This window comes from Leptonotus elevatus, chromosome 20, assembly GCF_054856555.1.
Source record: "Leptonotus elevatus isolate MCC_2025b chromosome 20, RoL_Lele_1.0, whole genome shotgun sequence".
Lineage (NCBI taxonomy): Eukaryota > Metazoa > Chordata > Actinopteri > Syngnathiformes > Syngnathidae > Leptonotus > Leptonotus elevatus.
Window position 1 is genome coordinate 1,009,984 of NC_141258.1, and position 27,906 is coordinate 1,037,889.

The 27,906-nt window shown below is 43.9% G+C and overlaps 1 protein-coding gene across 2 annotated transcripts; it reads left to right on the forward strand.

Moving 5' to 3' along the window:
• Positions 1–189: 189 nt before the first annotated feature.
• On the forward strand, positions 190–27,722 carry LOC147156292 (disks large homolog 5-like). 2 transcript variants are annotated; one of them, XM_086064318.1, is made up of 34 exons: positions 190–967; positions 6,455–6,523; positions 8,079–8,247; positions 8,762–8,905; positions 10,976–11,159; positions 12,030–12,286; positions 12,362–12,668; positions 13,255–13,485; positions 14,390–14,574; positions 14,672–14,797; positions 15,087–15,219; positions 15,296–15,420; positions 15,550–15,725; positions 16,298–16,401; positions 16,502–16,594; positions 17,096–17,911; positions 18,465–18,588; positions 18,724–18,868; positions 18,940–19,055; positions 19,424–19,507; positions 19,603–19,765; positions 19,992–20,063; positions 21,064–21,226; positions 21,306–21,439; positions 21,500–21,655; positions 21,726–21,909; positions 22,872–23,020; positions 23,250–23,420; positions 24,044–24,237; positions 24,310–24,453; positions 24,600–24,727; positions 25,387–25,496; positions 26,522–26,631; positions 26,758–27,722. In XM_086064318.1, exons 1-34 carry the CDS (start codon positions 643–645, stop codon positions 26,859–26,861), a joined length of 5,895 nt encoding a protein of 1,964 aa, XP_085920444.1. In that variant the 5' UTR covers positions 190–642; the 3' UTR covers positions 26,862–27,722. The 2 variants fall into 2 exon arrangements, with proteins under 2 accessions (XP_085920444.1, XP_085920445.1); XM_086064319.1 differs by lacking the exon at positions 19,992–20,063.
• The last annotated feature ends 184 nt before the right edge of the window (positions 27,723–27,906 follow it).

The window sequence follows — 27,906 nt, forward strand, 5'->3', positions numbered from 1 at the left end:
GCATAAACAACTGATATTGCTGTATGTCGCTTTGTTCATCTGTATATCTATCAATCTGTCGATCAAGCTGTCTGTCTGTCTGTCTGTCTATCGACATGTTTTGTTTCTATGCTACGTGTGCAGCGAACCAGGTGCGTCCAACTACCAGGCCCCGCCCACTTTTAAAGCCTCCCCAAGAGAGAGAGAGAGAGAGAGAAAAAAAAAGAAGTCCCGTGCTTGGAAACATGAGTGTTTCGTCTTCTTCTGCTCGGGCTCTCCACGCGAACCACGAATCGAGTTGCCACTACTTTGCCACCACTTTTCAACATGTCCCAACAACTGGCGTGCACTCGGGAAACGTCTCATAGCGCCGAGCGAGCGCGGCTTTGACGACGACCATTACCCTGGGGAGGGACGGAGAGAGAGAGAGAAAGAGAGAGAGAGCGAGAGAGAGAGAGAGAGAGAGAGAAAGTGTTGTCATCTCGGCGCCGTCAACAAACATGGCTACTCGTCGTCTAATAGCACCAACCGAACCGGGTCGCCTCTCCTTCTCCGTCTTCTTCGTCTTGTTTTTCTTGCTTGAAGCTTCGAAAGTCTCTGGCGGAAGGATTTGATTAGCCACAAGCGAACCGAGGGCGGCGGCGGCGGTGGTGGTGGGGAGCCATGGATCCGCGGCACAGGGACTTTCTGGAGAAGTGTCACCGCAACTTGGCCGAGTCAGTCACGGACGCCGACCAGCTCGTGGAGGTCCTGTCCCGGGGAGGCACGCTGAACCCGGCCGAGCGACACGAGCTGGCCCGCGGCGGCGGCGGCGGCGGCTGCGGGGCGGAGAAAGTGGAACTCCTCGTCAAGATCCTGCTCCGCAAAGACCGGGACCACTTCGCCGACTTCTGCTCGGCCCTGGAGGAGACCAACCCTCACCTGCGCCCGGTGCTACTCACCGGCACCGGTAGCGGGCCCAGGCCCGGGCCCGTGGTCCGCAGCACCGGTAAGACGCAAACGTGCATTTTCCTCACTTTTATGAAGCCAAAGTGGATATTTGACAGTCGAAACATTTCATGCACTCGAATAACAGTTGGGTCAAAAAGAACCCAAAATGGGTCAAAGAGGGACTGACCCAACTTTCTGGGTTATTCAATTGACCCCAAAAGTTGGGGTCAAATGAATAACCCACAAAAGAAAACCAAAATGGGTGCTTTGTGGGTCGTTAATTGAATTTGACCCAACTTTTTGGCTTCATTAACTCAAAAAGTTGGGTCAGTTCAATTGTGTTATTCAATTAACCAAAAAGTTGGGCCAAATGAATGAACAACACAACCGTTGCTATTCCGTTCTTATTTTTAATTTGACCCAATTTAAGGTTAAATAAATATTTTGGTTATTTAACTTTTTGGGTTAGTCGGTTCTTTTTTTGACCAAATTAAATTGATTTATTCAATTAGCCCAAAAAGTTGGGTCAAATGAATAACCCAAAAAACAACCCCCCAAAATGGGTTGCTTTGTGGATTATTAATTTAATTTGACCGAACCTTTGGGGTCAAATAATTCAAAGTTTTTTTTTACCCAACTATTTTTAGAACGTGGAACGCCACTGAACAAACTATCACAAAACGTGTATAGATATACTGTATCAGTTAAGCTTTTGCAAATTTGCACATACTCTCCCCCCCACCCCCCCCCCCCGAATTTATTCAGTGCTTGTAACATATCTTGGAGCCAAGGAAACAATTTGTAGTCTCTTACTACCATCTTTCATCACTTTTAGGCAATTACAAATCATTTTAGGGGCTGTCAATATTTTTTTTACTTATTCTTTTTTCTGTTATTGCTGAAAAAGTCAACCCTAAATACATAAACACTTATTCCAATATATTGGGTACTGTTGAAGGCTGCCGGTTCCAGCAATCAATACTTAGGCTTCAACATATTTGTTTGCCCCATCTCAACTGATTTGGGGCAAAAGGCAGAAAAACGCCCGCGATTGGTCATCAGTCAATCAGAGGGATCAATTTTGACCTGACTCCAACTGCCGCCCCCCCCCCCCCCAAGTTCTCTACCCCTTCCCAGAGTCTGCATGTTTTAATGGACCTAAAAGCCAATCTAACCATTAACCAAATCAATGTGGCCTGCGCTGCTTTGTAAGGACAAAAGGTCAACATGGACACGCACACAAGAACGTTTTGTTTCGCATCGTTAACCGTACAGACCGCTTTTTTAAAATGCTGGAAAATTTCCAATAATTCTGTATGGGAAGTGGAGGTGGTGATGTTTGGACAATTGCAATCTTTCAGTGGGAATGAATGAGAAGTTAATTAAGCAAAAATATGAACATTTTGTTTTGTCATAGGCCCCGTCCACACGAAAGCCAGTTTCAATGTATCCTCGCAAGTTTCTTAGCGTTTAGTCCGTTCGTCTGCATGCCGGCGCGCTTTCGGAGCTTGAAAGCGATCACGTTTGAAAGGCGGGCTCCAGAGTGGACAGATTTCAAAACGCGCCCCGTACGCGTCCGTCTGGACACCTCATGCAGGATACGCCTCCAGCGATGACGTAATGGCCGCAGCTCGATGACGTCGCATTGTCGCAGATTGCCTGCGCTGCAGCGCCCTCTCCAGACTTGGCATACACATTACAGCCGTTAAACGTCCTCAGCGTCTTGTTTTGGACACACGCAAGTCTTGAAATGCTTCTGCGTGTACGAGATTTGTTTGAGGAACCAAACCGGCTTTGCTTCCGTCCGGACGGGGCCATAAGCTCACCTTGCCCACAGGTGAAGGCAACAGGATCTTTAATGGCTCCGTTTTTCCCCCCACTTCACTTGAGCGACGGCTTACCCGAAGCTGGCTAAAAGGCAACCTTCAATTTTGTGAATTCTTGCTTTATTAAACAATTTTGTAGTTGCATACATTCAACTAGGATGACATTTTATGATTTAAAAAAAAAAAAAATACTTTTTACAATTCATTGTATTCCTGATAACACAAAATATCTTTTATGTTCTGTATTTTTGTGCCAAAGTGATTTCAATATTATCCCTGAAAATGTGTCTCCATTTGCAGCCATATTTGCATCCCATCTCGTTTGCGACCCTCTGCTCTCGTCAGTGAGCCGAATGGCGACGTGTCAATTATGCATTTATCCTCCCCGTATTATTTATAGGAGGACGTGCACTGGGGCTTTTTACCATTTATTTTCTCGCTGCATTTCACAATTAGGCAGCGCACGTGAAAATCCGGCACTGATGCGCTAAAGAGCTCTTTTGTGCGCCAGCGCGCGAGGGGTGCAGCAAAAAGTGGGCAGAGTCGACGCCGAGTACAGGGCAGACAGGTTCCTCCGGTGTGTGCATGCAAAAAGGAGGAGAACGGTTGCAAACAAGGTGTGTAGCCGCTCACTTTCTCTCCGCTTACATCGTTAACTTCAAATCATTTCCCATGCAAGCGTGTGCCCCGTGTGGCCGCCTTTAAATGGGATTCAAGGCCTACTATAGTATATGATGTCCAGCGGCGTGGACGCAGGGCTGAGCGAGATCTTCTGTGAGCGCCGTAATGTGACGGCCAGCAGCCGTACGCCGGCTGTGCGTGGAGATGTGCGCTTGCCACGCATGAGACAAAACTGAGCATTTGTTGGAAGCAAACAATGCCACTGGCCCACCACAGAAGGCTTCCAGTCGGTGGCGGCGGCGGCGGCGGCGGCGGCGGCGGCGGCGGCGGCCTGCCAGTTGAGGAGCGCGAGGGTGACAACATCACCTTGAAGAAGACAGAAAAGAAAAATCAATTACAGTGGTGCAAGCGACCTAACTTAGCCTAATGCTAATTGATAATGAAAAATGCCATAGACGGGCTAAGGAGCATCGGCTATGTTTTGGTGTCGTAACGCTTTAAGAAACGGATATTTGAACAAAAACGCTGCACATGCGACATTAACAGCTTATCCTATTTCATTTACATTATTTGTGAAAAAAAACAACATTTTGTCACCCATTGGCCAAGTCGCTCACACTAAAAGCAGGTGCAAAAACTATTTGGTTCTTTACATTCTATTTAATTAGTATGTAATTGCTGTATACTTTTATCAAGTCCAAATGAACATTTGTTTTCCGATGGCTGGAACTGATTAACAGCATTTCCATTCATTTCAAAGGGACAACATGATTTGAGCTTTGGATTTTTGTGGGAACGTACGCATACGTAAGAAATTCCCACACTGAACGCAAACGGGTCAAACATGTTGCATTTTCCTAAAAACAATTTAACCTGAACTGTACATTTAAAACAGAGAAGCTAATGATGAGTGCAAAAATGAGCAGATTAGTTTGTCAAACACATTTTTGTCTTCAAAGGGTTCGTTGCTTAGACTTCCGACTTTCACTTTTCGAGAATTCACTCCATGTGATGAACCCAGATGAGACACTGGAGTGTCAAAGGTCAGAAGCGAGCCAGCACACATGACTCATACCCTCGTACGGGCGAGCCGGCTCCACGGTGAACCTTGCCCGGCGCTGACGCTCTCTCAAACGGTCATGGGAAACTTTAGCGAGCATCAGAACAAAAGACGGCTTGATCCATGGGATGTCGCTGTTCCCGAGGCACATCCATTTTTTTCTTCTTACCCTCTTTCACTCCTCCTCGCCTGACTTTGGGGGGTGAGGGGGGGGGGGGACACGATTCTGAATCAAACTGATCGTCTGTTTTACTAGCGGGAGTTTTGGAGCCCTAAATGGGAGAAATAGTGGCTTCTATTCTTTCCTGATGGCCGCAAATGCAGTGGAACCTTTTAAGTTGCGACTGTAACACAATTTGTAATGTTGCGCAAAAGCTGCCATTCAGTTGAAAGCATGATGGCTAACAACTAGCATGAAAAGGACCACAGCAGCATTTGTACTGCTTTGAAAACAAGTGAGATTAGTTTTTTTTTTTTTTTCTTTTATGCTTGAAACGTCTCCAATTGACTCCAAATGAGCCCGCCTCCTAACTGGAGCACGTAAGAGGGAGCACATATCCGATCCGATTTTGGCCTGTCGCATGTTTACTTGGTATGAACGTAATGCACTTGACTTTGGAGTCAGCCAGTCGTCTTTAAATGCTTGCAAGTGCTGCTGCTTTCCTCTTAAGTGGATCACGCAACAGTGAGTACGTAACTCATAACCCTTGTTTTGTTGTTAGGGTGTTTTGTTAGTTTTTATTATTATTATTATTATTATTTTACATAAAACATACTCTCATTCGCAAATAAGTTTGAACATTCAAATCCGTTTGAACGTACTTGTAGGCTAAATGCAACAAACATAGGATATTATTTTCCCATCGTGTGGTATTGTGTAAAACATTCGAACGTACTTGGCAGTCAATTTATTTATTTATTTATGTTTTAAATGTGTGTTTTCTTTATATTCAACATAGTTCAAATACAAATAAAGCACCGCATATTGTTAGAATCAGATGTCAGGTAGATATTCTCACCTGTCGAAAATGTTTACTCCACATTGGCACTTCCGCACTTTATAAAGTTGCGTTATTAATCGGAATGTTCAAATGGTGAAAATGTGTTAGTAATTGACGCTGGTTAGTTGCCGGCAAGGTGTTTGCTTTTGTCTAAAAATGAAAATCCTCTTGTCACTGCAACGTATTTGCTTGCTGTAAGATGGCGCCAACAAAGTCATACTTGAATTGCTTTGGTTTGAGCACAAAGCAGCAGTTTTGACCTTTTACGCTACTAACTAAGGATGAGATGCCAAAAAATTTGCAAAAAAGCCCAATTTGTAAATGCAAAAACGTGGAGGTTCACTGTACACGTATGATTATCCGTATAAAAAAAAAAAAGATTTCTTGATACTTTTTCAAAAAAGCTCAACAGGAAATTTTAAGAGCATTTGTTTCCATCATTTCCAATGCAAAACTGGTTTCAAACATCAGCTTGTAAGCTTTCCGCTGCAATGTCTTTAGACGTGCTTCTGGCGCCTTCACCGACACAATCCTGTGACCAATTGAACATCATTTTGTACCCACTTTGATTTGTATGCATGTTTGACAATTGCCGTCCGACAATAAGGACAGTGTTGAGCTTTCCCAGCTGACTTGACTCTCGAACAACGGCTTCCTCCAGTGTCTTGTGTTTATGCCCCGACTGTCACTTGTGAGTCACACAGTGAGCTATAAAAGAAGAGGGGGCTTCCATTGGGCTGCTGTGTGATCTTGTCACCACGGATAAAAGGCTGCGGCTTCTTTGGGGCCAGTCGCTATTCAAGCTGCCGGCCCGACCGATAATTAGCAACACTCTGCCGTCGGGCCCGCCGGCCCGTCGTCCCCATTTTTGGGGAAAGTCCCACCTTATTATTCCTCTGGCTGGACTTTTCTTGTTGTTTTTCTTTCTTCCTTCCTCGTCGAGGCTTCTGAACGTAAGCCGAGATGTTCGGTCCAATGCCGGCAATGATCAGCTGACTGACTGACTGACTGACGGCTTGTTTTTTGCTTCCTCGCAGGGTCCACGTACAGCGTCTTGTCCACCATGCCGTCAGATTCTGAGAGCAGCGGCTCTCTCAGCAGCGTTGGTGAGCTGGCAACTTTTCATTATTGTGAATCGTGATTGTTCAGAACGCTAAACTCCAGTCAGCAACAGATGAGTCAGTTACAGGGTGGAACATTTCCAAGAAGTTTCCAGATGGGGAATTTATAAAATATTACAATTGTGATTGAGGGTCAATGCAAAACAGAGAACTTTCCTTGCCCACGTGCTTTGCTCAGTTTTTTTTCCACTGCTTTCGAGCGATTTAATTGATACGCGGATAGTTTCTTGGAAGAGTAAAAGTTTGACAATAGCGCATTGATGGTTGTTGTAAAGCCAATTTATAAATAGAATCTAAAAGTTTAAAGTTCTTAGAAAAAAAAAGCCCAAATATATAGGCAAATTAATTTGCAAATTGTTTGCTCAACAGAAAAATCGCAACTAAGAGTTTGCAATGCTGATTTGTACGGAAGAAGATTAGGGCCAGCGGGGAGAGAAAAAAAAAAGTTTGGCAGGATTCTCACTTTATTCTCAGAATTCTGACTTAGTGCTACTATTATTCTCACTTTAAAGTGAGAATCCTTCCAAACATTTTTTTTTTTATCTTCGTTGGCCCTAATCCTCTTCCGTAGGTTTGTGTGTGCTTACTGTAAATTGTAAATAAATTTAATGAATACATGAATAAAGTATCTGTCAATATTATCTACCGTAACGGTATCGGTCCATTCACACAAAAAAGCCTTAAAATACGAATAGGTAAAATTCTCAGAATTGTTTTTGTGCTATAGAAAATGTTGCTAGTTGGTGTGTTTGCCAATGGTGATGAGCATTTACTGTGAATTGTAATTCATTTATAAAATAATTTTGTACAAACATAATATAAAACTTTTAATAAATAGATGTATTTAGTGTATCAACAAAAAGATGGAAATGTTTCAGTGCATAGTTTGTTTGACAAAAAAAAACTAAATTTGTTAGTGTGCAGATGGTAATTTACTGTAACTTGTAAATGATTTGTAAATAGGATCTGTAAAGGTAATTTAAATTAAATGCATGTATGAATAAAGTAGCAACAGCATCTACTGCATTGTTTTATCTGCTACCAAAAAAATGCGATCTAGGTTTTTCAGCGAATGTTTTTCTCCATAAATGAATCGCAAATAATTATTACATATTTCACTATTCTCCAGTTGGGGCAGCGTAGCAAGCAGCAAGGCGGCAAACGGAGGCAGTGCGCAGTTAAGTGGCGCAAACATGGCGCAGCGAACCCAACCATCATCCACTTGCTGGAATCCGCGGCTATATATTAGCCACTGGCCCTTGCCTGTTCACACGGAGCACATGCTGGTGATTACACAGATGTGAGAGGGATTTAGTGACGGCGCGCACGCGCGCGCGCACACAGACCTGCTTCTTTTGGCCACCCCCTGACTCAACTGTGCTGACTGAAATAGAAACTGAGCTTTGCTTAATGGCGTGAGTGCAGAAAGAATGTTGCATTGTTGGCATGTTTCGGGGTACGAGAAGGAAAGAAAAAAGAAAGTAGGAAAACGGGCGAGGGTCGTTGTTGTGGCAGCATATCACGTGGCTAACTGTGGCAGGTACGCCCACTCCAGCCTCCTCGCCGCCGCTGGCTCACGCGGACGGTCACCGGGCGCACGAGAAAATGGAGACGGTCCTGTTCCAGCTGCGCCACGTGACCCGGGAGCGCGACGAGCTACGCAAGCGGCTGGCGCTCTCCTCGCCCGGGAGCACTTTCGACGACTGCAGGTGCGTCGCCACCGTGACGTCGCCGCCATTCTTATAGTAAACAAACGCTTGGCGGAGGCAAGCGGGTTTAGCATTTAAAAGCGAAGTTGAACTGGAATCAACATTGTAGAAATCAACGTCTTTCTGCCGCGTCGCGGTTACATTTCCAACTGTTGCAATTTACGTTCCGCAATGTCGCTGTGAGCCATCGAAACAAAATGAAAACACTTGCGGGAGGAGGGTTGAGCAGATGTTCGTGATGCCACGCCCCTTCAAGGCACACGTCAACACACCGCAACACCGATGCTAGATTTGGCCGCCCGTTGATGGCACTTTGCATTACGTGTTAGCATTAAGCTAGCAGACGTTCCCAAGAACAAGTTATGTGGTTTGTTTAAATAATTTTTTGCAATTCTCTTTGTTTCATGCTGAGTTTTATGAAACGTTTTAGAGCTTGTTCAAATTTGAACGCGCTTCTTCCATTAGCACCAATATTTGTGCCTTTTCAAAGTTGCCGCGCGTGTTTACGTCACAGGCCCAACTCGAAAGCGGGCCACGACTACGAGCGGCTGAAGCTGCAGTGCATGAAGGCCATGGCCGACCTGCAGTCACTGCAGAACCAGCACAGCGGCACCCTCAAGAGGTGCGAGGAGGCCGTCAAGAAGGCAGACTTCTACCAGTGAGTTGCTGCCACCGACTTTGCAACACGCAACATATTTATACTTCCATGTTTGTTTACATATGTTTGGGGGTTTTCCCCTATTTTAATAGTTTGTCTTTACAATTTGAGTTCAAATCTATATTAACATTACAATGATATTTTGACCTTGTCATTGAAATTCTTTTTTTCTTATTTGAATTTATTCTCTTATTCTCTCTTTATCTGTATTTTTTTCCAATATTGCCACTTCATAAAATTGCAACTCTTTTCTTGTAATATTTTGAAGTGGCAGGATTGTCATAAATGCGCAACTTTTTCTCATTTCATTTTGATTCTCATAAATGTATAACTTTTTTTTCTCATAATATTCAGATTTGATTCCAACAAATCTACAATCAGATTACGACCTGATATTTTGAATTTATTGTCATAAAATTGGAATTCCTACTAAAATTTTCTTAATAAATATTTTTTTATCATTTTTTCCCCTGAAATGGTCAGACTTTATTCTCATAAAATTAAAATTTTACCTTTTTACAACATCTCAAATAGATTTTTATAAAATTACATCTTAATTTCTCTTAATATTTAAATAGCATTTTTTTCTCTTAATATTTTTTCACTCATATTGTGACTCTTTTAATATTTTGACTTTATTCACAACAATGTGTTTTAGCCATTTGTTTGGCTTCATAAAATCCTTTTTAAAAACAGTTGCATTGTCCTTTTAGGTTAACTTGACTGCGGTTACTTTGGGGGGGTTTTGCATTTTTCAAAAGGCGGCACTTCTGGGCGGCAGCCTGCGTATTTATTTATTTTTTATTCGCAGCAGATTGCACGGAACAGATTTTATTTGTGTGACAGTAATAGGGATGAACTCCCCATCGCCGTCCGCAAGCTGCCGAGTGAGTTAAGCCTTAAAAAGCCGTTCCATCAACTTAATTTCATCTTTGTGATAGCCCGAGAGCGAGTCTGCAACCCAGCGACTGCTTTTTTCAATTTTCAAAGCCGAACCTCCCAACGTTTGGAAGTAACGCCCGCCTTGAAGCAGCCAAATGATGCTCTGTAATTAGCGTCCCGACCCACGTGCCACTGGCACAGCATTTGTTGTGTCGCCTCGACAGGTTAAGAAAAAAAGGGAAGCCGGTCCCTTTTTTCTCCTCCTGAGCAACATCTGGCCGCGATGCAAACACACAGATGTCAACAGAAGATTATTGTTCAAATCATTGCTGTGCTAAAGCCGCTCCTTCTGGGGACCGTTTGCAATGCGCAGTCATCACAACAAATCACATCAAAACTTTTATCTCGTATTTGAGAATTTTTTTTAATGTCTAAAATTAGCTCCCTGTGTTTTTTCAGATGTTGTTTTTCCATTCAAGTAATGACATTATTCCCATAAAGCTATTTCATATTTTGACCTTATTTTCAATTACTTTCCCCCCATAATACTTCAGACTTCATTCTCTTTGAATTGCTGTTTTACTTATTCTCCCATTTCAACTTTATTTTCATAAAATGAGAACTTTTTTTTTTTTTTCCATTCGTGTTTGACTTATGATTTTTGTCATGCGCGAGCCACATCACAAAGTTAATTTTCTGCCGCACAATCCAAGTTCCACTTTGAAGTGTTGTTGCATAAGAAGATGGTTTGACTGTCAGCACAATTTGAGTAATTAGCACGGTAATGAGCTCGAACTCGAACATCTGGCCTTTTGACAGACTCAACCGCACAGACTATTTTTAGGCTGCACAAGTCCTGGGAAAACAATATTCTCTTCACTGCTAACCTTTTTGCTCTTGGAGCTGGTTTGGTGGCGTCTGTGTGCCAAGGGGCATTACGAAATGAGCAAAGCGCTTTAAGCCATGTCGATTGGTTAGTGTTCACACATTTGTTTACTTCACAAATGGACTTTACTAGGTTGGAACAAAATTCAAGCCACTGTAACTTGAATCACAATTTGACCATTGGATTCACAATTGTTGTTTTTTTAACGTACCACTAGAGGGAGCCAACCTAGCACATTTTGAGAATCACTTTTTCTACAGAATTCATTTTTGTGATCGAATGTTGTGGCCAAATGTTTTCAGCACGCTGCACAGCCGCCTGGCGGGCGAGCACAGCCAGCTGAAGGACGAACTGGAGGCGGTGAGGCTGGACAACGTGCAGCTGCTGCGCGAGCACAGCCACGGCAAGCAGACCTGCGAGGAACTGCGCAGGCTGCGCGATGACGACCAGCGAGAAGTTGCCGATATGCGCGTGCTGCACCAACAGGTACATGACCAGCAGGGGGCGCCATAATTAGTCACTTAATATTGGTGGCGAATCTTAAAACAAGTAATATGTATTTTCTGTTAGTTGTTCATCAGTACACTTTTACGATGACTATTTTCTTTTCTTACTTTATTATGCCTACATTTTAAAAAGTTTTTGTTGTAATATTTTTATTTTAATATCATAAGGTATACATTTAAAAAAATCTCATAATTTTCATAAATTACGCTTTTTTCTTGTCCTGTCACAACTTTTTTCTCAGAAGTTGTTTCTTATCATATTTAGTGTTTAGACTCATGGAATTAGTTTTTTATTGTAATATTTTTCTATATTCTAAAATTACTGCTTTTTTCTTCTGATTATTTAAAAAACTTTTTTTCTTGTAGGATTTTGACTTCATTCTGATAAATAAAAAAAATTCTCATAATATTTTTTATTGTAATGCTAGACTAAGTGCAATTTCTGCAGAAATTGGGTTGGAATGCTTGAAGCTGAATGCTAAAAGCTGAATGCTAAGATGAATGCTAAGCTAAATGCTTATGAAGCAAATTGAAAGATAAATTATGTGAAAATATTTTTTTTGTAATTGTAGCTAAATAACAAATGAATAAAAAGAAAACTTAAATAGCAGTCTGCCTGAGGTGGGATTGAACAATTTCAGAGAAATTAAAGTTTCTTGTACTTTTTAATTTTTTAAAAACTTTATCCACAGATTTGAATTCAGAACGCTTTCGTTCTTCCCACCGGGCAATTGAGTAGTATTTTTCTCCATTTGTTAAAAAAAACAACTTTTTGTCCACTTAATATTCAAGCGTTCTTCTTCTGTTATTGTTTTCCGTGCATCGTTAGAGTTTGTGTGTTCATTTGTAGGTGATTCGGGAAGGCTCCTCAGACGCCCTGAATAAGTTGTACGACTCGGCCGTGGACAAACTGGAGAGCGTGAGGAGCGACTACGAGGGTCTGCGCAAGCTGTACAACGACAAAATGGCCAACCACAACGCCGACCTCAGTCGCCTGGACCACGCCGAGGAGGACAAGCGGCGCCTCCAGAAGCAGCTGGACGTGCTGATGAAGCAAAGGGACGCCGCCATCCACTACCAGCAGCAGTACTCGTCGTCTATACGGAGGTACGGGAAGGGGAAAAAAATCAAAACGACTTCAAATGTGACTTCCTCCCACCTGTGTAATACCGTCTGTCCCAGGTTGGACCAGCAGGAGCTGTCCAAGGCGGCCGCCCAGAATGTGGAGCTTCAGCGCGAGATGGAGCGGCTGCAGTCGGAGGCCACGCGCTTCAAAACCCAGCAGCTCAAAGCGGCCAAGGAGTGCGACAAGTACAAAGAGGAGCACGACTCTGTCATCAGCGAGTACCGCCTGATCATGAGCGAACGCGACCAGGTCATCAAAGAGGTGGAGCGGCTCCAGACCGGGCTGGAGGCGGCCGAGGCCAAGCTGAAGAATACGTCCTCGGAGCGGCGGGTGGCCAACGAGGAGCTGGAGGCCCTCCGACAGGTAACGCCCGTAGTGGCGCGCGTTATTCGTGGTCCGAGCCTTAATAATGCCTGTGAGGGCGCGTGCAAGTACTGCAAAAAGTGAAATCTTAAGTAGGATATCATTTCTTAAATTTAACCTAAAGAAAGAAAGTCAATATTACTTGTTTTTAGTCTAAAAATATTATTTTCAAGACCGCTGTGGTTGATGTGGGCGTAGTATTATTTTCTTATTTTTAAAAATCTTATAGGTAAATTTAAGTACATTTTCTTGTTCTGTTGGCAGATATTTTTTCTTATTTGGAGTAATAATTGTCCTATTTTTTTTCTTAAATTTTCTACTGATCTTTTTGCATTTATAGTGAGTGTTACTTTTTATTCAGGCTTCGTTCAATGTTGCAAAACGTTGCAAACACACTTGCCAGACACTCTCAAACCCTTGTTATACTCTCAAACCGTTTGTCTTGTCGCGGACAAACGTGTTCAAAATTTGATGGTGACAAGAAAAACGGTACTTGCCACCACTGGCAGCATTACAAACAGCTGGCAGATCCCCGGTGGGGTCCAACAATCCATCGGCGGTTTCTCAGTTTGTGCCTTTTATTCAGGAACTGTCGTCGTCGCTGATGGACAGGGACCGGGCGGTCTGCGAGAAGAACGAGCTTCTGGAGAAGTACTGCCACGAGGTGAAGGACAAGGCGGAGGCGCAGAAGGAGCTGAGCCAGGCCTGCAAGGACATGGAGACGGTGCGCGAGGAGCGAGACGTGGCCCGCAAGGAGAGGACGGAGGCCATCATCCAGCGGGACCAGCTGCTGCGCGAGTATTACCAGGCCAGACAGGTACACACAGACGGCAGATTTATATACAAATGGACGGATTGATTTTTCCCCTGCCTGACGATAATCCTCTCATCACATCTAATATAATAGTCTTTTTTTTTTTTTTAGCTGCTGTCACGCGTCCACACATTGTCTCCCCCCCCCCCCCCCCCCCCATCAGAAAATGATCAGTGCATACGGCTTTTCCTTCTCTGGAGGCTGAATAATTAATCCCAACAATAAACTCTGCAGGAATCAGTTCAGCCACGGGCTTAATTAATGCTCTCCCTAACTCCCTGTTTATTTTCTCCATGTAGAGCAAGACCACAGAGAGATTTCTCCTTAATTAAATGATGCCTGACCCACTTTTCAACCGCAGCAAATAGTCCAAATTTAGAAGAAAGAGAATTTATACAAATGATTGTTAGATTATTATCCTGAAGGGAAATGTTACTATTTTAGAAAATCTAGAAAAGCTTGCTATTATTATTATTATATATTTATATTGCTAAATACCCCCCCCAAAAATAATTATAATAATTATACTACTAATAATAAAGTGGAGCACTGCTGTAGGATACTGGGCCGTCCCGTGAATAATAAAACTCTGCCTATAATTGACACCCATTATAAAAACATTGATAATTTTCATTTCATTTATTTATTAAACCCTACAATGTATTTAATAAGCAGGGATAACCCAAGTGTTTTCCAGGAAAAATCAGAGCTGGTCCAAAAAAAAAAAAAAGAAGAAAAAAAGCTGAAATATTGAAAAAAAAATTGCCCCCTGACACCCACATTTTTGTTTTGAAAAATCCTTGTAGGCCGTGTCAAAGGTAACTTTCAGTTTGGACCTTCCTTCCCTAGATGTTCTTTCTGTGCTCAATACAGCTAGCATAAATTCTCCAATGTTTCCCCCCCCCAGAAACAAGACTCGGCCACTCTGGACATGGAGCGAGCCAACAAGGAGATCGAGATGCTGAGGAAGCAATATGAGGCCGTCAGTCAGGAGCTGAAGGAGTCCCTGCAGGAGGCCGAGGTAGCCAAGTGTCGCCGGGACTGGGCTTTCCAGGAGAGGGACAAGATCGTCGGCGAGAGGGAAAGTGTTCGGTGAGGTGATCGTTTGATATTTTCCACGTGCCTTGCGTGTCTTTTCCTGTTTTGTGGCTGCACGTACTGAAAACAAGTTTGACATCCCCGTTTTCAGCACATTGTGCGACAGCCTGAGACGAGAGCGGGACAGAGCCGTGAGCGACCTGGCCGACGCGCTGAGGAATCTAGACGACACGAGGAAGCAGAAGAACGATGCCGTGCGAGAGCTCAAAGAACTCAAGTGAGTCTTTTTTGTGTGTGTTTTTTTTCTTGTTCTCGCAATAGGTGCGACTATTCATGGAGATCAGCTCATGTTGTCAAGGGAGTAGCAGTTGAGTCTCATAACGGTCCTTTAGTGCCACCTGGTGGTTTGAGATATATTATTATTCCTCTATTAGATGGTGGCATTACTTGTACCAAATAGAAGCTCCTCAACTGACTTGAAATTGTTTCCAAATTGGTGCTGAGCTCAAAATTCCCAACAGACTTCTATTACATGTGAAAATCGCGTGCATGTCTCGGCTATGCAGGGAAAAAATGGAGGACCAATTGGAAAAGGAGGCTCGGTTCCGCCAGCTGATGGCTCACAGTTCACATGATTCCGCCATCGACATGGACTCGGTTGAATGGGAGACGGAAGTTGTAGAGTTTGAGAAGCGCAGGGTAAGTGGACCGTCTCTGGTTTTATCCGCAGCCTATGGACCAAGTAAGGTCTCATTTTGTCTTTCTCTTGATGCAGGACATGGATTTCAAAGCACTCGGCTTTGACATTGCAGAGGGGGTAAATGATCCTTATTTACCTGGAGATTGCGGCGTGTTTGTCAGTAAGGTGGACAAAGGAAGTCTAGCAGAAGGCCGATTAAGGTAAACGTCTGACAACAGCAACCCGCATACCTGCTAACCAAAAATCAAGGATTTCTATTTTGTTACTTCCCACCTCTGCCGAGCGGTGTTAAAATATTTCACCCGTGTTGCACTTCCTTTTGCGTGCAGGGTGAACGACTGGCTGCTGAAGATCAACAACGTGGACCTGACCAGCAAGGACAGGAAGCAGGCCATCAAAGCGGTGCTGAGTGGCGAGGGCGTGATCAACTTGGTGGTCCGCCGGAGGAAGTCTTTAGGGGGACGGGTCGCCACTCCCGTCCAGATAAACCTCGCCGGACACAAAGGTTCAAAAACAATCGCCGCATTATTTGGATGTTACGGTGTCATTTCAGCTTGAACCTAAAATGCACCACAGCAATGGCATGGTTGCATCATCTTCCCAAATTCTCTCAAAGGTCTTAGAGCCATGAGCGATGAAATCAATACGGTTTGGAAAATGGATGGATGAGCTGACTAAGCAATGTTGGATAGAAATCAATCTGTATGCAACTCACTGAAGCTTGACATCAATCCATTTTAGCAAAACAGGCTTTCTCAAATATATCAAACCGAGCTATTTTCACTCATTATTTTCTAAAAAAAAAAAAAAAAAACATCTATACTTTTAATCTGAGAGACCATATTTACCTTTTTGCAAGTAAGCCACTGTAACATCCACAGTTTGAAAATATGCACAACTTAAAATTTATTTTTTTAATGTGTACATTCATAATGATTGAGTTAAGATGCATTGCACACTTGTATAGATAACTAAATAAACATTTGTAGACAAACATTTCTCAAAGATTATATGCAAATGAAAGTGAACGTTAAAGCTTTTAACAAGCAATGAGGTGACTTGTCATTGTCGTTTCAGACTGTGGCATCTGTCTGGAAAGCGGAGTCTTTGTGGCTTCCCTGGCGCCCGGCAGTCCGGCAGTCCGAGACAATGCTCTCACAGTCGGGGACAGGCTGCTCGCTGTGAGTATACGGCGTCTCCAGCACCCCCTGCTGCACCATCTGATATTCACCTCGAAAAAAAAAAAATCCCCAATCCTGCCCTTGCTTTTGCTCATTTCAGATTAACGGCATCCCGCTTGATAACAAATCGCTGCCCGAGTGCGACGCTCTGCTGAGGACGTGCCGCGAGTCGCTAAGCATCTCCCTCGCCAAGGTGATGACTGCACACTAAAGAAAACTATTCATTAATTTAGTTTCTTTTTTGTTTTCAGTCAAAACTTGGAACCTGTGATCAAAGTAAGGTGTGCAATATTAACTGAAAATTAACCATTTGCCTTTTTTTATTTTATTAATTTTTTGCTCAAGCCATAGCGTAAAAATATTTCTTTGGTTCCCTCTGGTGGCTTCTTTGTGTCAATGCACTGCTGAAGTGAGCTGAGAGAGTGGTTCAAACCAAAAAGTCGACCACAATAATATATTCAAATTATAAGAATAATTTTTCCTGCCACATTTTCAACCAATTGTCTTTCTTTAATTTCAAATGGTTTTATGATTGTAAGAAGCCAAACTAAAAATCCTGATCAATATTTGTCCAGCTGGGCAAATTCACGAATGCGAAATGAGCGGGTCACTGTAATATTCAGGACATTGTTGAAAGAGATGTAAAAACCTGTGTTGGGTATGCTTACGGGATTTATGTTCTGTTTGTGTACAGTTCCTGCCACAGAGCTGCTCTGGCCAGAGTTTATACGAAAGCCTGCGGGACTCCGAGAAAGTCTGCAAAATCTCCCGGAGCTCCAAGCACAGCTGCACGCAGGCCGACGACTGCGAGATGAGGTGCCGGGTTAGCGGCGGCGGCGGTGACGACGAATTGCACAGCGACGCCGACCTTCATTGTCACCACGTGCACTCCCGCAGCCCCTCGGAACCCCTGGCGGAGTTTGGCTACAGGAGGCAGGATTTCCACCGGCGGCCATTCACCTTCACGCCCGCGCTCACCGACCGCGGCGCTCCTCCGGGGAAGGCCGGCGGCGGCACCTGGCCCAAAGTGATTGCGGCAACGTCCGTCCCGGAGTCTGTGCAGCTTTCCATTTATAAGAAATCCAAGCAGCGCAAGTCCATTTTTGACATGAACACTTTCAGGAGGCCGGAAGCGCCTCCAAAACTGGACTACATGTCGCTTTCTCAGCTGCCCAAACACTCGCCGCAGAGCTCGGGGGCCGAATCCACTCAAGGTCCGCCCACCCCGCCGGCCAGGAGCGACTCGTTCAAGTTCAAGCACTCGCAGCAGAACAGCTCGGCGTCCGACTCCACCATCCCGGCCTCTCCGAGCCGAGGGAGCAGTCCCGTCATGGAAGGCGAGGGCGGCAAGCCGCTGTATTGCTCGGCCGACGCTTCGCAACGAGAATCCAACACGCTGGCGGATGACAACGGGAGTCAACACCGGGAGCCGCCGGAGAAGAGAAGGAACCGGCCCAAATCGGCACCGGCGCTGCGGCGGAACGTGACGCCCTTGCATATCCCGGTTCCGGTATGTAACGAAGAAGTCGGTGTCTGTTTTATGTACTGCGCATTTTATTATACAGGCTGAGCCGAAAGTAGGTACGCTGGTCGCTTGGCTTGCGAGGTTTTCGAGTCCGTTTCTTTTCTTAAATATTCATTTTTGCCTGGTGATGTGAGCCCAAATTTGACTTGTAAGCTTGCAAGCTTCTGAGTCACACTCACAACTGCACAAATACAAAATAAAAACACTCCCAAGGAGCACGAAGCAGATACTGAATAAAAAGTTGATTTCACAAAACGGAAAAACAAATTGAATTTGTAAGTTGAGGTTTCTACTTTTCGATTTGTTTTCCAGGTCTTGTGAATAACGGCAAATAATTTCAGTCAAGAACAAAGAAAGCAGATATGAAAGCAGTATTGGACACTTACTGAAGGAGGGAAGGCAGAAAAGTAGTTTTAAGCAAAGTAAAGTAGGATTGAAAAGATGTAAAATGATAACCTGTTTATCTACTTTTGGGCCGCCCTTGTAAATATTCAAAACGTTTCAATGAAATGTTCCATTTGATATTTTCCCTCTCCAGGTTCACAGTTTCTCCAATGACGAGCACTCCCCCGAGCCGATGGATTTGTTGCGCTTTTCCCCCATGCGAAATAATCGCTACAGCATTCACTTCACGCCGCCCAGCTACAACAACGCCGTGGCACGTAAGTCAGCAAAACGTCAGCCCGCCGTCTTGTTCAAGTCCGAGATGTCACTCGTAAAAAGAAAGCCTTCCTGGCTTCTCGCTTAAAGCGAGCTCTGCAGTATATGAACAGACATTTTTCATCATTCGTTTTCAGACCCGGCGCCGCGTGGCATAGCTCCGTGCCCGGCCAAGACGTCCGTGATGAGGAACGCCGGCTACCCCACCTGGAGTCAGGAGACGCCGACCAGCAACTGCCCACCAGGGTCTACTTCCAGCGTCCACACACATTTACACGCAAGGTACCGATCCAGTGAGATGCGTTTAATAATTGAAATGAAACCACCGAGTTTTGACCCAGTGCGCGTTTCAGCCTGCAGCATCACGGTCGCCACAGTGTGGACCTCAACCACAAGCTCGCCGGGGACGGCGGTGAGACCAACCGAACGCCTCACGGCACCAACTCGCTCCCCTCCAGTGCCAGACTGGGTACGCAATAGCCCTTGTTTTGGTTTGATTTGACATCGCGACTCTTGAAATCAGTGCTGTTAAAATGCTCATTAGCTTCATGAAACACTAAATTGTCTGTCGACGTTTGTGTATTTGTGAATAATTGGTTATATGAAATATAATTTCATCAAAATGTAAATTTTATTTGCTAAAGGAAAATGATGATGCCTACACTATAATAAAATGGCAGCACCCTTGAAACTTCACCGTAAACGTCAGTTTTACACATGACCCGTCATTAGGATGGTAAATATGATCAATTCCAGTCAAAAGAATGTCAGATTTGCTAGCCATGTTAATTAGTATTTATCAAGGGAGAAGTTTAATTGCTCTTTTATGCTTTTTAGTCTCCCTGAGTACGTTGCAGTTCCGCGCCGAGCGCATTAGGATTCCACCGACTCGTTACCCGTGCTCCACTGGATCCGACAGAGGTACCGTGTGCATTTACACCAGTGCTATCAAAACTCGTCATCAACACGGACATAAAAAAATAAATCAATAAAAAATCCCGTTTCTGCACCTCCAGGTTCGCGCTCCCATTCAGAGTGCAGTTCGCCGACAACGCCGCCCAAGTCCCCCGTCGGCCTGGACGCGGCGTCCTTTGCCAGCAGCCAATCGGCGAGCTCCATCTCCACGCAGCTCAGGATATCCGTCAGCCGCACGGCGATCACTGACTGCCGGAAGGACGGGTAAGGCGGCTCCCTTGCTCGGGTCGTTTAGACACCATTGCTCAAACTGGGACGTGCCGCCCGCCATTTGTCTCCGCCTTCAACTTGATAAAGTGTCTCGTAAAGTAGTAAACAGATCCTCATGTGATGGGTCGTGCGTCTTTTCCGCTTTCCTTCTCTGCTGCTCATTAAAAACTGCTGTCACTCCTTCCTTCCTTTTTCTCCCTCCTGGTCTGCCTGCTTTCAGATTTTTCTCTAATCCCTTTGTCAGACATCGGCTGGCTGCTAGGCACAAGTTCCTCTCTTTGAGATGCTTGAGGTTTGTTTCTTGTTGCTAATTGACCTTTTCGGGTTGTCTATAAAAAGGTGGCAGAAAAATCAGCCACTAATTCGGACCTAAACTAAAAACTTGTTTTTTTCCACACAGTTGTGTATAAAATGTGTGGTTAAGGTTCAAAGAGCACGTTGGTGCTATCAAGCCGAGCAACAGAAAAGTCCCAAAAATTGCTGGTTTTGTAACTCATTCACTGGCGGCAATTTTCACTGAAGCAACCCCCTTCACTCCCTACTGTTTTACTGGATTTGGACTGATTTGGCAAGGCCCACAGAATATTGTGTTCTATTGCCATAAAAACATGGAACCAAAAGAAAGATTAGAGTCTCTTCTTTCATCAGGAAAAAAAAGTATATTTCTATCTTTTTCCATTTCACAGCAATTAACATTATAATATAGATAAGTCTCATCATTATTCACAAATCAGTTTTTAACTGTGGGGGAAACAGCTTGTTTGCAACATGGCTGATCTCTTATACTCTGCTTCCACCTGCTGGCCTTTTTTGTATTAACTACCATTGCTTTAAGCGACCTCTTCAGGTCAGAAACTGCATCAAAGCCTTCTGTATGCTCTAGCATAAAAAAAACATACATTTATTTATATGTTTTTGGGTTTGAATGAATTAATAATCTTAACTATGTTGGTATTTTTGCAAACTCTCAATTACTCATACGTGACATCATGATGAGACGATCACTGCCCTTGAGCCTGAATTGAACAGATTGCATGGCTTTGACGACACATTCTTGTTTTGAGACCATGATGCATGTTCAAGACCTCTTGCAAGTCAGAAATCCGGTGATGTCAGCAAAATATTATTTGGCTACGTTAACTATATTTTTTATTAAAGTTGACCATTATGGATGGGTAAAAAATACTGTGAAGCGGCAGTAAAACAGGCCAAAAATAAAGGGGGTCAACATGCTGCTTTCCATTAGGCCAAATGTTGAGTTGAGCATGTCTCCTCTGCCGTTTCCCTGCAAGGCCGTATTTGGAGGAGCCGCGCAACGTGACGGTGCAAAAAGGAGCCGAGCCGCTGGGTATCTCCATCGTGAGCGGCGAGAACGGCGGCGTGTTTGTGTCCAAAGTGACTACGGGAAGCATCGCTCACCAAGCTCATTTGGAGTACGGAGATCAGCTCTTGGAGGTAGAAAAAAAAAAAAAAAAGAAGAAAAGACAATCTTGTTGATTCGGTGGATGGCGTGACAAATTTTCACCGTCTCCAGTTCAACGGGATCAACCTGCGTAATGCCAACGAGCAGCAGGCACGTTTGGTGATCGGGCAGCAGTGCGACACGGTCACCATTTTGGCTCAGTACAACCCTCACATGTTCCAGCTGGGCAATCACTCTCGATCCAGGTAACCGGCATGGAAAGCCGCCATGGAAAGCGCTTTTGTTGAATATTTCCTCTTCGTCAGCTCCCGTATGGAGTCCATCAGCACCCCGCGGGACAGCGGCGCCAGCACACCGGACCAGCGCTTGGTGGGCGACGCCCTCAGCGAGCAGGACGAGGGCAGCGTCACGCCCCCGTCCCAGCAGACCTCCCCCGTCGCCAGCCCTCACGCCTCTTTGAGGTTCCCCATTTCATCATTTGCAAATTTGGATGGTGAAATCAAATCGCAACGCTGTCGTGTTCCTGCTCAGGCTGCCCGTTGCCGGTTTGCGTCGCACGGCGGAGCCGCGTCAGGTGAGGTTGAAGAGGATCCAGGCGGAGCTTGGAGTGCAGATCTGCGGGGGAAACCTGTACGGCGTCTTTGTGGAGAGTCTGGATGAGGACAGTCCTGCGAAAACTCCAAACGGCCTCCTGCCTGGAGACCTGATACTGGAGGTATTGAACATCTGTATTAGCTACAATATGCTGCCTTGACTTAAGAGTAGCCCAACTTGCAAGTTTTATCAGTTACACGCCGTAGGTTGGTCATGGTGGGTTTTTGTAGTTGTTGCAAATGCTAATTGTTACATCTCAAAATTCCTAGAAAATATTGAGAAATGTGAGTTTGAAAAACAAGAGGCGGCCGTATCGCATGTGGGAAGCCCAGCACGAACTATCCCACACCATTTTGGGGTTCACAGGTCACATGACCTGGAAGCTATTAAGCTAAGATAAGCTAAAATGTGACTTTTTTTTCTAATAGAGTTTTGCATTTGGTGAACAACTCTTCCAAAAAAAATAGTTCAAAAATCCAGATGAATATAACATAAAAATGTACATCTTGTGTATTTAACCGAACTGCATAACTTTGTCTTATGAAAATCTGATGCTAATGAAAATTTTCAAAATGCTAAATTCTATCGACGGGCTAATAGAACTTGCATTGGTGTCTGCTATTTGAATGAAATATCAAATCTTTGCGTATTAAGTATGGATTATGGTGCCCCCTGGTGGCCAAGAAATACACAGCAAAGGGAGCAGCACAATGTCCATCGAATTGAAGTGAAAACTTTTGCCAAAATGGTTAAATTTTTCACATTCAATTTAATTATTGCTGTGTTTTTATACAATACTATGGAGTGCTATTTTTGCTGTTAAAAAAAAAACATGTTCCAAAATACACCAACACATTACAGGGCTTTAACAAATGAATGGCATTTCAGTGGGCCAAATAGATTTGATCAATGTACTTAAATCCCATTTAGAAGCAAAAAATGTGTGTGTGGGGGAGGCGGAGTCACGTAATTCATGTGCTTTGTATTGCACCTTCTTTTTCCTGCAAATGATGAGTCACTCCACATTGAGCCGCTTCTCTTGTGTTTGGCCAACTGACTCCTCTTGTTTTGTTTTGCCACCAGTACAACGGCGTCAGCATGAAGAACAAAACCAAAGAGGAGGCTTACCTGGAATTGTTAAAACCCGCGGAAAGCGTCACCTTCAAGGTACAAAACTGCGTGGACGAACTCGCCGCCGTCAGAGAGATACCCGGAGACGGATTTTTCATCAGGTATACCAAATCAAAATGAGAGTTTTACTTTGCCTGTATGTAAGATGATATTCTTTTTTTTTTCCGGAATAATCAACCCTGAAACAAAAGCTTTCTGCTGAAATGACACGAAAGCGCAAACCGTTGCGGCAATATTTCTGCATCCCGTCACGGCTCTGATGCAGCCGCAGTGCAACTTTCATGGACCTTCACAAAAGTGCTTGAACGCTTTTGAATCTTCTCGTACCAGATCGCTCTACGAGAGGGTGGCCGACGGCGAGCAGGAGCTGAGCTTCAAGAAGGACGACATCCTCTACGTGGACGATACGCTGCCCAACGGCAACTTTGGCTACTGGATGGCGTGGCACCTTGACGAGAAGGCGCAGAAGTTGGAGAAAGGGCAAATTCCCAGCAAATTCATGTCAGTTCAAGCTGCAGTCGACCATCCATCATGTCAAGGGCGGGCTTTAAAAATATCCAATAATCATTCATTCATAAAATCATGAATCCATTATTTGAATATTTCTTTTTCCCCATGCATGAATTTATAAGAAAATGTAATTTGAACGATTTTTTTGTATTTTACTGTTACCTTAAAATGTACTCGAATCTTTTTAATTTATATTTGCGATTATTGAATTAGATTTGTGAAAATATTTTCATTTCAATTGTCGCTGCCATATGAAAAACACTCCGTCCATTTTTTAAAAACATTTTAATGAGCGGTTCAGAAAATGGATGGATTTTGGATGTTTTTGGAAAGAAACTGAATGCAGACATCCCAAAAATGTAAAAATCTAAAAAATGAAAAAAATAATTTAACCAGTTCGTTCCTCCGCAAAATTTAATTTGGAATTTAATGTTTGTGCAGTTTTGATCATGTCCTTGATATTTAAGAAGACTTAATCAATATTGGATTGAAGTGAAGTGAATTGAAAAAAATCTAATCAAACTGAGCTCTTGTCAATCGAAATCGAGTTGGTTGAGGAAATTCGAACCGATACCCAGCCCTGCTTCTCTCAATCTACTCTCTTGCCTCCCAAGGATGGACCAGGAATTCTACAGGAGACACAGCGTGGCCGACATGAAAGACGACGGCAGCGGCAAAACTTTGTCCGCCGCCGCCCGGAGGTCTTTCTTTCGCCGGAGGCTGAAGCACAAGCGCAACGGGTCCAAGGACGGCAAGGATCTGATGTCGTCGGAAGCCATGATGTCGGACTACTTGCCCATCACGGAAGGTGAGACGGCGGGCTTGTGTCGATGACGCTGCGCATGGGAAGAAACCACATTTTGTCTTGTGGTCTGCTCAGATGGCGTGAGCCTCGTGTACCAGCGGGTCCAGAAGGTGGAGTGCTCGGCCCCCAGACCCGTGCTGATCTTGGGGCCGCTAGCCGAGGCCAGCAAGGACATGCTGGTCAACGAGGTGCCCGCCAAGTTCAGTCGCTGTCTGCCGGGTAAGACGAACTTCACGCCAAAAACATTCTCGCTGTCGATTCTGGGATGTTTGATTGGATTTTGAAACCACGGTCATAAAAAGTCATTTGACCTTCATCGTTTGGTGTTAAGGTGCCCATCATGATGTCGTGTGTTTGTCTTGTAGAGGTGATGAAGGCGTCCCAGCAGGCCATCGAGCGAGGCGTGAAGGACTGCGTCTTCATCGACTACAAGCGACGCAGCGGCCATTTTGACGTCACCACTGTGGCGTCCATAAAGGAGATCGCGGAGAAGGTGCGCACATTCACAATACTCCTCTTTGGGAAAGTCTTCACAATGCTTCTATTTGTACACATTTGGTGTTACAGCCTTTTTCTTCGTGCGTTCAATTCAATTTTCCCGCCTCAAAATTCTAAAATGTCAATCCATAATATTTACAAGGCTTCACTTTTTACATATTTTATTTTACAGCCAAAATAGAATACAGTCACGGCATATAATCACGTAAAATATTTTTTTTTAAACTTAAAATTAAAAAAAATCACATGTACATACAATATGTACAATGCATGTGGAACATATTTAGAGCACTATATTTTGACCGTTTTTTGCATTTTACTTACTCCAAAATTCTACACTTGCCTACAGGATCCCCCCCTTTTTTTTTATTAATCAAAAATGTAAAAAACAAAAACGTACAAATCACATGACCAGCCTCAGTTTGGACCGTGTGGCTGTGCGCAATTCTGAGCTTTTCACGTTGCCATTATAAGTGTGGAATTTTGATGAAAGAAATGCATTTCTTCCGTTTTGAAATAAGGTTGTGACGAAACAAAATGTGCACAAAGTGAAGCACATCCAATGTTGGCTTTATTTGTTGTGCTTGTTTTTGTGTGCGTGTCCTGACATCCTGATGTTGCGTTCTTCCGCGCTGTGGCCGTGTTCCCTCGCAGGACTCTCACTGTTTGCTTGACATTGCCGCGCACGCCATCGAACGCCTGCACAGCGTTTACGTCTACCCAATCGTCATTTTCATTCGATACAAAAATGCCAAGCAGATCAAGTGAGTAAACTCATGCCTTATTTTGGTTACGTTTTTTTTTTTTCCCCCCTCATGATCACATGGTGTCGCAAACGCAACAATTACTATCGGATATGAATTTGAATCACCTGCCACAGTTCCCGCAAGAAATGATGTAATCATTGTATTTATTGATTTATTTTACATTACCATAAACCACCGCATATATGCATTTTGGCATTTGAATTTTTTTAATGTTGTGTGTATGTTGGGTCAACGCCATGTCTAATTTAAAAAAATAAATAAATAAAAAATGGTAATTTGATTGAATTTATTTTAATCAAATATTGTTTAAAAGACATACTCTTACTAAACAGGGAATACAATTCATTAAAATATAGCACTTCTTTTCTTCTTCTTTTGTAAGTCATCTATGATTAGAATTGAGTTGATATATTGAGAAATATGTGCTGCTTCTGTTGTGCACATTTTGACCTCCAGGGGGCAGTGTGGTGCACGCATACAAATGTCACGCATAAATTCGATCAAAAGAGGATCGTTTAATGCTAACACTAAATTGCAAATCTTTTCTGCTTGCATTCTCATTGACAATTTGGAGGAGTGGCTGCGTTTAAAAACAAAACAAAATTGTGAATGTCTGTTCATAGCCACATTGGGCTTTCATTTTTCATTTGCAATCACATTGGTGGGGCAGGGGGGGGGGGGGATTAACTCGACACAACCCCCCCCCCACCCTCACGGTCAATCACACACGCTCACCAACACACTTCCTCAAGCTCCAAAACACGCAGGAGGAGATTGATTCCCGCTAAGCCGCTCGTCGGCATCAGTTGAGTGCCAGCTGTCCAGGGGAAAGCCCGGTCAGGAGTTGGTGCCGTTGGTTCACCGCGTGGGCGGGCAGCAAAACACTCGCCGCCCCCTCCAAACCCAAAACACGCGGCAATAAACTGTGTTGTGGGATCTCGTTGTGTGTGTGCGCGCGCGCGCTTTGACACAGTGACGTGCGTGCGTGGATTGATGGCGTCCATCTCGTGTGTGTCCTCAAGAGAGCAGAAGGATCCGTTGTACCTGCGGGATAAACTCTCGCAGAAGCTCTCCAAGGAGCAATTTGAGGCGGCCCAGAAGATGGAGCAGGAGTACAGCCGCTTCTTCACAGGTCAGCACCCAAAAAATAAACAAACAAAATTGTGAATTTGTGCAAACGTTAGACGCAACCCTGCCAAATCTTCTCCTCCTGATTAATAACGCCACACTCCTACTTTTATTGTGTCCCTCCTTGCAGGTGTTGTCCAAGGCGGCAGCGTCTCGTACATTTGCACTCAGATCGTCACCATCGTGGAGCAGGAGCAGAATAAAGTTCTGTGGATCCCCGACGGAGCGGCGTAGAAGTGAGGAAGTAAAAAAAAAAAAAAAATACAAATAAAATTCCACACAATCATTTTAGGAGTGAATCGGTACATAAACGGCTTACGTTTCACCGTGGCGTCATATGCACACTATACGATAGTGATGTCTACGTTGTTTACACTAGTATTGAATACTACTTGAATGAATGCGTTTGTTTCTACCGTTTGAACGCAACGTGGACCGGCGTGCAAGCCGGCTCCGTTGGCTAAATATTTATGTCTATTTTTATCAAATCATGGAAAGATGTAGCTTCAAGGTATTTAACATGGAGGATAAACGTTCTTTTTTTTTTTTTTTTTCACCCTCTGTTGTTCATCATTTCAGGCCTCACATGATGATGTCATCGTGCCAAGCTTTTCTAATATTTATTACTACACTACGTAATACAAAGAGCTAAACAGCCGCAGCTTTTGACTTTGTGTGTTCTACTTGAGTTGCCAATTGCATTTTGAGTGGTTTTCCTTTTTGTCTTCCTTTTTAATTGGATTGTTTTAAAGCAGTGGTGTCAAAGTCCGGTGCTGGAGGGCCTGACTCCTGCATGTTTTCCAGGTTTCCCACGTTCAACACAGCTGATTCATATTTAAACTCATCGGCAAGATCTGCAGGAAGCCTGGTCATTGAATCAGGTGTGTTGGAGTAGAGAAACCTCAAAAACAGAGGACTCGGGCGCTCGAGGACCGGATCTTGACACACGTGTTTTAAAGGGATGTTTTTTGCCTGTTGGTTGTCTTGATTATCGACGCGCATCTTCCAATATTTCATCTGTTGGAATGAAAATCACAAGGTTGTTTTTGTTTTTGTTTTTAAACGTGATTAAAAAGGGTACGAATTATGACATGATCACAGGTTTGTGTTAATTCTTCCAGAGACATGCATCTCTAAAAAAAACTAACAAACAAACAATAAAACCTTTTGGCCAACTCATTTTGAGGTTTTGGTTTCCCTTGGGGGGCTATTTTGACAACGAAAACATATAGTCACCGCTGTAATACGTAGTAAACGGCTGTGGAAAAAACAAGACCCC